This window comes from Mixophyes fleayi, chromosome 3 (genome assembly GCF_038048845.1).
Source record: "Mixophyes fleayi isolate aMixFle1 chromosome 3, aMixFle1.hap1, whole genome shotgun sequence".
Classification (NCBI taxonomy): domain Eukaryota; kingdom Metazoa; phylum Chordata; class Amphibia; order Anura; family Limnodynastidae; genus Mixophyes; species Mixophyes fleayi.
In genome coordinates, this window is record NC_134404.1 from 73134961 (window position 1) to 73148081 (window position 13121).

The 13121-nt window shown below is 40.0% G+C and overlaps 1 protein-coding gene across 1 annotated transcript in view; it reads right to left on the minus strand.

Moving 5' to 3' along the window:
- FARP2 (FERM, ARH/RhoGEF and pleckstrin domain protein 2) overlaps positions 1 to 13121 on the minus strand; it is an 81418-nt gene that overhangs the window by 12891 nt on the left and 55406 nt on the right. Inside the window, exons 15-23 of the mRNA XM_075200857.1 lie at positions 12223 to 12303; positions 11565 to 11707; positions 7280 to 7355; positions 5262 to 5499; positions 4010 to 4140; positions 3733 to 3801; positions 2680 to 2769; positions 1953 to 1973; positions 1653 to 1729 (exon numbers count right to left, since the gene is read on the minus strand). Of these exons, the coding sequence (XP_075056958.1) occupies positions 1653 to 1729; positions 1953 to 1973; positions 2680 to 2769; positions 3733 to 3801; positions 4010 to 4140; positions 5262 to 5499; positions 7280 to 7355; positions 11565 to 11707; positions 12223 to 12303 (926 nt within the window). The remainder of the gene's footprint in view (positions 1 to 1652; positions 1730 to 1952; positions 1974 to 2679; positions 2770 to 3732; positions 3802 to 4009; positions 4141 to 5261; positions 5500 to 7279; positions 7356 to 11564; positions 11708 to 12222; positions 12304 to 13121) is intronic.

A 13121-nucleotide genomic window follows, 5' to 3' on the forward strand; every position in this document is an offset into this window, starting at 1 on the left:
CCAAAACGTGATTAACAGATTTTACTTTGTCATTATTTATTCAACAAAAATAAAGCCGACACCAAGAATTCATGTGTGATACAGTAAGTGTATCCTTATTGTTTCCAGATGAATAAAGAAGATTATTTGGGCCAGGTGCTGCTAATCAAGTGCACTTCATCATTTCATCATCAGTGCTTCATCCTCTAAACATCTTGCAAGTGCTATGACTTCTAAATAAAAGCAGATCCTTTGCGTTCAGTTTGGAGCATTCAGATTGTGTTGACACCTTGCCAAGGAGAAAAAACATCAGAAATTATCTAAGAGAAGCATTTGTTGTAACACGCCAGTGTGGAGATGTTTATAAGGCCATTTCCCCCAAAAAATCTGATGTCCCTCATTCAAGTGAAAAAGGTTATTTACAAATGCAGAACACTGAAGAATCTTCCAGGCAAATTCACCATTCAAGATAAGGTCGTAAGAAACTCAGAGAAATCGCAAAGGACCCAAAGCTACATGCAGTGATCTAGAGATCAACATGGTAAATGTTAATGTTCATGGCTCTTCCATCAGAAGAACATTGAGTAAGTACAGTTTTCATTTATGAGTAACCAGAAGAAAGACCTCTCCAAAAATGAAAACATCACAGTACAGATTGTGTTTAGTTTATATGCGACTTTGCAAACCTAACACGTCTGGACAGTTTAGGCAGATGAGACCAAAGTGGAGTTCTTTGGCAAACATGGACTTGTGCATAAAGACCAAAGAACACAAAGACCTCAAGCCATCTGTCAAGCACAGTGGTAAATGGGTGATTACTTAGTATTACTTTGCAGCCACAGGACCTGAATGCCTCATAATCCTTGTGTCTACCAAGAGTTACTCTTTATACTAGAGTATTCTAGGTGAAAATATGCGGCCATCTGTCTGACAACTGATCTTCATCACACCAGCAAGTCTACAACTGAATGGCTCTACATGAAAAGAATCAAGGTTTTGAAAATCCTTCAGGAAAAGTCAAGGTGAAAACCTCAACCCCATCGAGATGCTGTAACAGGACCTCAAGAGAACGCAAATATCAATGAACTGAAGCAGAGTAAAGATGAGAGAGACACAATTCCTCAAATAAGATACAAGATTGCTGCTAAGGGTGGTTCCAATGAATCATGGGATGTACTTCATGGCTTATTCAGGGTAGCTTTTTGTTGAAGAAATAATGACAGTAAAATCTGGTTATTTGTCACAAGAAATTAGAACTATCAAAATGTCAGAACTTGTTATTAGTAATGTAAAAACACACATTTACATACATATACAGTATTTATACTTTCCACAAAAATGTCGAATAATAACAAACTGCATGTGTGTAAAAGCAGGAGGTGAAACCTACTCTGGGTAACTCTGAATAGGGCATTAGTATGACAAGCATTTGATAGATATTCTCAACACCACTCAATCTGGTAACTACTAGTTGAAGTCACTCAGGCAACTGAGCCAACCTGGCTGCAAATATAGGCCACCAAGTTTGGAAGATCAGACCCGGAGAAGGGCAGGGATATACTTTAGAAAATGCCAATACTGTTCTTATTGCTAGAAATGCCACTGTAGATCTTAATGTGTGTAGTGTTAAATACACGAGGGTCATATTCTCCATGTGGGAGAGATGGGCTCACCTGGCAGCCACTCCTATAGTTGTCTGTGCGGTGTAGATAGTAAAGCAGTGTGGGACAGAACTGTGACTGTCCTCAGCCTGTGGACAGTGACCACACAGATAGACATAGATGAAGGATGAACGGTAATATGCTGACAACACAAATATACAGCATATGGAGTTAGATAGGACCAATAAGAACACAAAGACATCACAGACACTACACACACACACACATCACATCACCCAGTAAAACACACAAGAAGAATTCTAGCACACAATTAGCACAAGGGCCATATACTTCTGTGTGTCAGGTACTCACTGGAGGATCCAGCACCATCAGCTGAAACAGTGACAGGTGTAGAGAAAAGGGGATATATTACAATACATGCAGAAGGAAAATCAATATCAGATAACAGGGGAAGTGCTGGATACTACAACAAATGACCATCAGATGAAGTGTATGTATATATGATATACAACATCAATATTATACTGGTTAACATATTGTACAGAGGATTTAATGAAACAAGTTTAAGTTCTATTAAGTGTGTATTAGGTGCTTGATGGCAGTTAGTTGTGTGCACATAAATATATTATTACCAGGTCCAGATATTAGTATTACAAGTGGTAGAACAGACAATGCTCTTTACAGCAACTGTTTCAATAGCTACCAATAGTTATAGCTTGTCATTCGGTCCAGTCTCCATATTTGCCTCATATCTGGCAGTTGACCAATTGGGCTGAATGGCTGGAAATGACATGACTGCAAGATACTGTACATTCTTATTTCAGTTGTCTGATAGCATCTGCACAAGCAATGTTCATCATCATTGCACCAGGTTTTTCATCTTATTCAGTTGATTCCAATTCCACTTTTAACTGGATAAAAATGTCACTCAATTGTCCAAACTTGTTGGCTTTATGGTCAAAATCAAACCGACCAACATCAACTACACATACATCACCTCTCTTAACTCTCTCTTTGCTAGTAAGTAAGCAGTGTGCAGCAATGAATGCATGATGTATAAACATATTCTCCTACTCACCAGCATTCCATGTAGAGGAAGACGCCCGTGGACTCTAAACTGGTTGGTAGAGCTCAACCCCTTTCGTGTGTAGAGCAACATATCTGAGAACTGATCAGATCATGAACAGCTTATTGCACAATGTTGTCCCTAAATTATTAATATTTCCCACTGATGTTACCCAATAAAAAGATTATTTTCCTGGTCTATTTATCAATCAAGTAGAATGTACCTAGTCTGTCAATATATATGGGAATCCGGATGCAGGAGAAAATGAAAATCCATCGACACAGACCTTTTTTGTTATCTTATGCACTGACAAAGAGCAGAACACTATGGTAACACCAACAAACATGACATGCCATGTTACAGCTTGGAAAATATTTAGGGGAAAAAAATATCTTGTAAAGAGATCTTTAAAGCCTTTAGCTCAGCAAAGCAGAAGAAATACAAAAAAGACATCTAATATGGGTCTATCATTTAAATGTAACATGTAATTATAACCTTTTAAATAAAATTCCCAAAGTGTCATGAAACGATCACTGACAGATCTTCATAGGGACTTCGTCTTATTTTCATACTGGCAGCATATTGTCCACCAACAGCGGACTGCTGGCATGATCATGCAGGATTAAGTGGAGCAGTGGTGGGAACGTACAGGACATTGGGAGAACACCCGGGGAGCCTGAATGCCAGACCCCATGTAAGTAGTTTTTGGTAACTGGGTTTCATGTAGAATATTCCACCCAAAAAAGAATTTTAATATTTAGTTTGAATTATAATTTAAGCAAATTTAATATCCCCTTTCTGAAAATGTTTTCTCTACCTAACTACAGCCAGCAAAAGCTGTGGAAGTGTGGCCTTCCTGAAAGGGGCTACAGCTGGTGATATTACGGATATTATGAATGCACCATAATGTTCAGCAGAGACACCCCGAGACTCAGAACAACTAATCAATGGAGGAGTTCATTGTAGGTGAAAGTAACATGTGAATAAGTAGTAATGTCTACAATATAGTGTTCAAAATGAGATAAATCCCCTTAAAACAAGCCAAAGTATATTGGGCACACTTACAAGGTAGAACATGCGCTGCTGCAGGCCACTCTTGGTTAGTTTGTACAGACAGCCCTCTCGGATGAACTCCTGTAGAAGAGAGAGGCAGCACAATCTCACCATGGGAAACATTTAGTTTATACTATATGAACCTAGACTACAGTATCTTGGTTTTTCTATTCAGGCACTGTTCACTATTTGCCCTTTTTGTGAAGCATTATTCGGTTTTGCATTGCTGAGCGCTAATGTATCATCTCCCTCTGCTCTTTGTGTGAATAGAACATTAGTGGATACTCACACGACCCGGTGATGAGAGGTGTTCTCCTCCCAGCAGGTCTCTCTCCAGCTGGTCCAGTCTTTGTAAGTTCTGCAGGTGCAGCAGGCGGTGTCGAAGCCGGGAACTCACTGCACTGGCCTCTCCTAATGCCCCTAAGACAGATAGAAGTCTTCTTCAGAGCTCTATAGATGCAGCTCATTCACCTGCACCAAGGATTTCCCTTAGCTACACCGTGCTGAAAAGTTACTATTTATCAAATCATTATGCTTTCCAAGGCAAGTAAAGCTATGATACTCCTATGACTGCAAGATTTCTTTGATACAGGACTACAAATCTGGCCCATCATAATGTGGCTCAATATTAACCGAAATTGTCCAGACTGGTTGGATGATGAGTACATGCTCTTGTTGATATTGTCCTTTGACGTGATGAATATCATGTTTTCCTATACTATTCTGGAACAGCCGTATTGGTCCTAGGAATAGGATTTTCTACACACCTCTAGTTGTGTTATCTACTGTCAAACTACAAAACTTGTGATAATTCAGCCAGTTTTTCAAAGAATTCCTAAAGATGTTCAGAAAATGGTCCTGCATGGCAGTGGTTAGCATGTCTATAGTGCTCTTGTGTTTCATGTGCTTGTAGACTTGAGTCTTATTGTAACTTTATATAGCTGCCAATAACAGGAGGATAGATATTGAATGTATAATTTAACAAATCCAGTGCTAAGCAGCAGGTAGTTACTGAAATCAAAAAACCAAAAGTAATATTCTCATTTTTTTGCCATTCAGGAATGACAATTATAGGATTATGCATTGGAGTGAATGAAATGAGAACACCTATAGGAAAGCAATGACACAATATAGCTGAGCCCAAGTGACCATACAATAATATACCATACTATACTATATTATGACACTGAAGAATATACTCCACTCCCTTTGTGAGCTTATGAATGCTCTCACTCAGCACTAGAAAGAACCAACATCAAAACTGTATGTTTAAACATAACATTTAACAGACTCTTGTGTGTATAACATTTCTTAGCATCAGTGTTATGGTTTTATTGTTTGAGCTGTGGTTCTTTATACTGTGACTTCTATCCCTTAGGCTGGGTACACACTACAGAAAATTTTACCAGCCCTACCCACTGTCTTATGAAACTACACCCGTTTCCGTGCCAGCTCCGTCCTTTTCTAGATCCACATTTTATATATTGGACCTTTGCAGACCAGAACCTTTTACATATACTCAGCAGATGGGGAAAGCTTACTTTGGCAGTTGTTATAATCATGGTGCAAAGGAGGGTAATGGCGGCACAACCTCTCCAGCAGTTTCTCATACTGCAGGGGGCGCTGTAGAGGCTTTAGCAGAAGGCAGCTGAGTGGCAAATAACACACTCTCTGTTGTTCAAATTCCTGCAGCAGAATATCCACTTCCTGCTGCCCCAGAGACTTTCTCTGCATTTCCAGGAACACTTCTTCTAGTTGATGCAGATACGGGAGCAGGGACTGCAGAAACAAAGACCGGAGAAAGGGTAATTACAGAGAGCAGCAATGGAGCTACAGAGTTATGGACACCACTTCTGTGCACATGGCTGAGCTCGTTACGGAGCACATCCACACTACATGGCAGCATGCAGATTACATTGGAACATTCAAACTGAATATAGTTATACAGAGTACAATCGCATCTGACACTCGTACGACCCTGGACACATGACGGAACTACCATTGGTGCAGCAAGTGCGTTGCACCGGGACCCATGGAGATAATGGGGCCCGCTGCACAGGGAACTAGCAAGCTGTGGACCCTGGTTCCCTCCTTCCTGCTTCCCTGCACCGAGGTCCACAGCTAACTAGTTCCGCCTCAGCCTGGACAATAACTATCTACTGTAAGATTTATTTATGACTACAGCTATGAAAAGTGGCTTCATTGACATACATGCTGAATGGCAGATCAGATTGTGTGTGAAAATGCTGTATAAATGTAAATGTTTTCAACAGCACTTATCAGTGTTTCACTTATCCCTTATGGAAACACTGCTTTATTCAGCTTGTGTACGACAGGCTCCAGCGTTTTACAGTCATTTCAATGTGCTTGATTTTCTGCATCTTTTCTTTTCACCTGCTAGGAGAAAATGCCACTAGTGATACTAAGGAGCATAAGCAGCAGTGGAACAGGTGGGGTACCAGCAAAGTGCAGGTTTAGCAGACTTTCGTGAAATAAATGAACAGCAGATCTGTTGATTTTTTTTTTATTGTCACAATAAATACAGCTTCCAAAATGCTGGTGATGTGAATGGCAACACCAGGTCACCCGGCATGTCACCATAAACATAGTAATGGGCTGGGCCACGTTCTGGCTGTGCTTGTAGGCAGATGTTCCTAAACTTGGCACATTGGCACTCTGTCAGTCTCTACATTGGTTGCCTGCATTTCAACAAATCCAATTTAAAATTCTTCTACTAACATATAAGGCCATCAACAAAATTGCACCGACATACATTTCCTCACTTGCCTCAAAATACCTCCCTACTCGACACCTCCGTTCTGCACAAGATCTACGTCTCTCCTCCTCTCATCACATCCTCCCATTCTCGGTTACAGGATTTTTTTGGGGGGCTGCACCCACTTTGTGGAATTCCCTCCCTCGCACAGTAAGACTTTCCTCTAGTCTCCAAACCTTCAAGCATTCACTGAAAACCCACCTCTTCAGACAAGGCTATGATATTCCTCAACCATCATCTTTATCTCCCTAGGTTACCCTATTACCACCCTCTACACAGCTAACACAAGACAACAACCCTCTGACCAACACTGCAACACACACACAACACTCAATACTTTTACCTTTGCATTCTAGCTGGCACATGCCCTTGTGTTTCTATCTCCCATTGTCCCATAGATTGTAAGCTTGCGAGCAGGGTTCTCTTACCTCTTTGTCTGTATGTATTACCCAGTATTGTCTTTATTAATGTTTGTTCCCAATTGTAAAGCGCTACGGAATCTGCTGGCGCTATATAAATTAATGTTGATGATGATGACAACGACAATACTCCTAATTAATGGTATTTCACATTGTCTCTTCGCGGTGCCATGGGCACTGAGTCCTAACAGGTACAGTACCATAGACAAACTGAAAAATTTCTGCCCTCTGGATCCATCCTCGGCAGAGGGCTCCAGACCTCAATAAACATCCAACCCTTTTATTTTTCATAATAATCTGGGATAATAATGATTATATGGGATAAAACTATATTTATGGAAGAATGCTCAACTTATACTCTCACCCTTAATGCCGTCATGTTCCTTAGCATGAAGTCTCCAAGTATTTGCATGTCCTTGGCATGTGCTGATCGTCCTTCCCTGGGAACACATACATGTGAATGGACAACATGACAAAACTAACCAACGCAGGAAACACTGTATCAGAACAGAAAATAGCAACTAGAGAAAACGTCTGGCTTATTTATATAATTAGTGCAAAATAATACTGCATTGTAAATATAGGAGATTAGACAGTATTATGATTTGGATTTGTGGATGATAAATACGAGCAGTGCTGGAATATTGTAATATGTTGCATAATGGTCTTTATTATACTAAAACCTATGGTAAGGTACAGAAAGAAAAAAGCACAAGTTATACTGTAATACAATAATATATACTATACTTTGCCTTTAGAATGTAAGCATCTTTTTGGGCAGGGTCCTCTACCCTATGTTTCCTGTCTGTCCGCTCTCCGTCTTCATCGCTTGTCCCTGTCATGTCTTATACTGAATTGTTTCTGTATGCCATGTATTTGCTATCTTATTTGCAACAATACATTTATTATTCTGCTCATCTGTGCCCATGTATGCATTGCTTACTGTTCTCATGTATGTCTTAATTTTTGTATTTCCATGAGTAGTCATGTACACTGTTCGTTCCAAGCTGTTTGTATTGTAACTATGTATTGTGTATTCATTGCTTGATTTGGAAATGTGTTCTCTGTTCATCCTCCTATTCACCGCTCTGTGGACACTTTGTGACACCTTAGGCACAAGAGATCACTATAATAAATAATAATGTTATGTATAATAGTAAATATTTTAACATATAGTAATATATTGGCAACTATTAACCTTTAATCCAAAGTTATGGGGCTGTAACTCATCATTTTAAACAACTTGTAACAGATAAATGTAGAATTAATTTTGTAATAAATTCCTTCCTAACTGTCCATGTGTTTTTTTTACCTATATATATTTTTAGTTTTGGGCACTATTTGCAATTCATTAATTGGTTTAACAAACCATTTAGATAAGAATAATGTTGCTTTCTTCCAATAAAGGGGAGTTCTAATTTGACCGTTTGCAATTTACATATAATTGATTTAGAAAACATTTCTCATGTCAGATAAGTGCAAATAATAATAATGTACCCCAATTCCAATACCCACATATAGGAGGAGATGTCTACCAAATGTGATACATTGGTTAGCACTTCTGCCTTACAGCACTGGGGTCATGAGTTCAATTCTCGACCATGGCCTTATCTGTGTGGAGTTTGTATGTTCTCCCCGTTTTTGCGTGGGTTTTCTCCCACACTCCAAAAAACATACTAGTAGGTTCATTGGCTACTATCAAAATTGACCCTAGTCTCTCTCTCTGTCTGTGTGTGTATGTATATTAGGGAATTTAGACTGTAAGCTCCAATGGGGCAGGGACTGATGTGAATGAGTTCTCTGTACAGCGCTGCGGAATCAGTGGCGCTATATAAATAAATGATGATGATGATTTATATTTTTAACTTTATAATGTAAGGATTCAAACTATGCAAATTAGCTTGTGTGATTCGGTGATGGGGACTATGGTATCAGTTACTCAGTGGTAGAGTTCCCCATTGAAACAAACTCAGTGAAGCAATTATATTATTGATAAGAGATGACATGAGCTTGGGGTAAGGTATTTGTTTTGGGGAGATGTTCTCCCTAATAACTGCAGCATACTTGACGAGCATCAGCCTTGCTGTGTGTTTCAATCAGTTGTGAGGACTTATTATATATCAGCACATTACACACATTTATTGTACAATATTCAAGGATAAAGGACACACTATTTTTCAAGACTGATGCAATTCCCTCAATGTTTCTAAATGTTATTTACATATAATGTGTTTTTATATATTTGCAAATAAAATGTTAATTTCAAAATTGCAAACATTTTGCCTTCATCCCAGTTCATGTATAGGTATTTACCCTGATGAAGGCACATCACTGTCTGCAGTTTTGAAAATAAATATGTAATTTACATATTTAAAAACTGGAGTCTCCTGCATTTAGATGGACTTTGGGCTATGGCAATCTGGCTGTATTGAAATAGCCCACATTAATTTCCTATTAAGGAGTAAAGAGCAATATCTGCTCACAGTGATCAAGAGAAGTCAGGACAAGGCTGCAGAAAAGCTGCATCCTGAAATAATATATCTGCACCTGTATTTATGCAGTACAAAACCTGGGCACTCATCTATTTTCAGATGTAAATGCATACATCTAAGTTTGTATGCAGACTATATCTGCCGATTGTGCCTCTCTACACTTATAGAGGTGGAATGGGAGAGGGAAGAGATGGTGTAGCGTAACCCAAGTACAGTAAGACCATTACAACTATCTTACTTAGTTTATAGATGTGGAAAGAGGTGTATCTGTTGTGCATGCTTCCCCACTCGTGCAAGCTCCCAAAGGTAAATCCAGCTCTAGCACTGTCAGCCTAGGCCAGTATTGGCAAAATCAGGAGACTAAAAGCATAGGGGTCCCCCGAAAATACCTATACCAACACCAACACTGGGCCATGCCAGCCAGGTTTGGGTGCAGTATAGCAGCTAAACCCACAGCTTAGGGTCCCAATGCAATAGTACTAACAAGCCCTAGGCCAGTCAGTACAGGGATACATTTTATAGAGGGACAAAGGCCCACAAAAAAATGTGGGCGGCCCCCTAAGATAAAACAGTCATGTGTAGAAAGCAATAGGGCTCTTCCTACACCCCGGTGGTGGTTGGAGGGGGTTAATAATAAACGTTAAAGGTGATATAAACACATTTGTACATAGTACACTACTGATCCCAGCATGCTCTGGATATACAAGCATACCCTGGCATTCAGAGCCTGTTGGGACCTGTAGTGCACCTTGTATAAAACACAACAACAGTGAAAAAACAAACGTTTATTCTAAGTAAAAGACACCATAGGCAACACTCTTTAACCCAATTATTTCCTCATCTAATACCAGGGTGGCATCTTCTGTATGTCCGGCAGCCTTTGCAAGAGTTACAAAAATAAGAAATCATGATTGTAAGCCGCACAACCTGCAATCATTTATAAGCTGGGAACTTTGCATGGCCACCAACCCTGGCTGGCATAGCCTCATCACGGTGCCAATACTAGTTAGGCTGGCAGCGCTAGAGCTGGTTTCACTTTTGGGGAGGCTGGGGTGCACACCCTCTTTTTAGATTTATCTTTCCGCTCGTATCCTACTCAAATGTATGCAATTTATGTGCTATGCGCAACTGCATATTTACTAAGACTCCGCATACTACGCAAACTGCACACTTTTCACAGGCGTAGTTTATGTCTATGCTAACGCATAATAGGATTATTTGCATGCCACTACCCACAGATGAAGTATTTTCTTGTATTGTGTGTTCGTGTGTGAAAAGCTTACGTTCTACTAAGCCTTCTTTTCTACAGAAAGTTGTTACTTTATTTTACACAATGGAGGGAATCACCTTCTGCCTAATAGCCTGTGGGTCCCATAGACAAAGCACACTGTAAAATCCCATGGTTTTGCACAAGGGCACTTAGAAGGCCTGTCTAGTGATTACAAAGTTGTGGTCCTACTATCTGCTCACACAAGACTCATCAAGGTAGAACTTTGCAGTGAGGCAGAAAACGTAAAGAGGAGCACTGTGCAAAATTGTAAATGTCAAAACTACAGGACAAGACCCGATCAGCCAGTTCAGAGGTGGTGTAAAATACAAGTACTTTTGTGGAGTGTGCCTAGCGCCCTACAAACTATATAGAACACCCCTAAAATTGCAACCTCTCCTTTATCTCATTTTAATGATCCCGCTAGACAATATTAAATCTGAATTTTGCATTGCTGCAACCTCAGTGCACAGATGTGCCTACTCTGTACTTGGCAAAGAACACCCTCACTCCACCCAACTACTACCATCAGCTGATGCAAGTCTGCTCCACTGCAAACGCTTGCACAGCAAACCTACGTGGCGGCAATCCAGGCGCACCAGTGCAAATCAGCTGGCTGTTCTGTGCTGTGTAAATTGTCTCATCTTTATACTTCATCTGTAATTCTGCCTTACAGCATTATAATTTATTTTCCCCTCGCTCTGCTCTAGCATTCAGTCAGGTGCCAGTCAATGTATAGAACCTGCCTGCTTGACTCCTTGCATATATACAGACGCATATGGAGGACCAGTTTCACACAAACGCCAGTATGTAGCAGAACTCATTTCTTTGCATCTCACTTTCCTGTATAAAGAGGAGAGGGTACATGTATTACATGCTTATATTGTTACCAAAGGTTTAGGATATCCTCGAGCTGCTGCAGAAAGTCCTGGTGGAATTGCTGTATGGGTTCCATGCATGAAAACAGAGGCTTCATCTGCTGCTCCAATGTGCCCAGTAGATTTCCACCCTTACGGAGAGCTCTGAGCAGCCACTGCCAAAGAGATGCACATCAAACCCCAGAGACTGTCATAGTGCAGAGGTAACGTCACAGAGACTCCTGAGAAGTAACTGATCATACTGTCTACATTACACAGCCTCAGATAATCATTACTATGTGTGGCCAGGTTGTTCATTTCAAGGTTTCCAATATCTCTAGCTACAGTATGTATCTTACAGTGGAATCTTGCTAAATCACACATCTATGGATACAGTTCCCCATCATTCCTTAACATTTTAATTGTGAGATACATAAATATAGTTAAGTCGATTGATGGTAGATCATATCAAATTGGAAACCAATATATTTAGTTCAAAAGCCAACCAGACGTTACCCGCCACCTAGAACAGTCAGCTTGGTATCAAGCAGGATAGAAGGAGCAGAACAGGACATTCTTCTCCGGAAACAAGAGGACACTGACAAATAGGGGGGCTTGTTTATGGGAATTAGAGCGGGGTACAGAAGGCTGATTGGAGGAGATGGGGATCATCTATTAGCTGAACTCTTACCACAGTTATGACCTCAATATCCTTCAGGTGAGAAGTTTCTGTGCTTAGTATTTCTTTAGTGATGTAATAGGTCTCATCCATCTGCAGCCCATGGAAAACAAGACAATTGTAAAGATTGCCAGCAGTGATGTATGAACTCTGCCCAAGTGATACCTTCCACCAAATGTAGTATGTATGCAACCTGTGGATGGTCCGCTGTATGTACAGTCATGTATGTACCTACATACCGGACAGCCTATGTGGTAAGTGATACACAGCACATCCACATGGACAAATAACACAAATGATAAATCTTAAATGTAAACCACAGTAAATAAGTAAATACACAAAACAACTTTATTTTTCATCCATATATCCTAATAGACAGATTATCCCAACAGACAAGGTTCAAAATGATTGGTATTCAATTTTCTGGTGCCTTATAGAGAAAATACAGAATGTAAAATATAGCACAGGGATAACTGTTTCAGGATCCAAGAAGTCTGGCAGCAGCAGCAGTCTGCAGAGCTTTATTGTAGGAAGGTAGGGGAAAGTCCAAGTGGTAACCAATGACTTCTGAAATGTATTGGGTGCATCTATATTGTTATTTGGGTTGCTATCTATCCATCTCAAAATTCTTATACTACTAACTCACACTATTTGTTACTTACCTCACCTCACCCCCCCCCCCCCCCCCCCCGCTCAAAACCAAAACTACCAATCATACGTACGTACAAACTAGCTTACCTTCCTCACTATACCCCTCATATTACATGGCAAACTGATGGAAAGAGATTTCCTCATTTAGGATATGTCTACGACTTTCCCTTAACATATTGTAGAATGTGTAAACGGTGTGTGACAGCATGTAAGTGATAAAACACATATCCTGTATTAGTTAGCAGTAGAATTTATAAGTA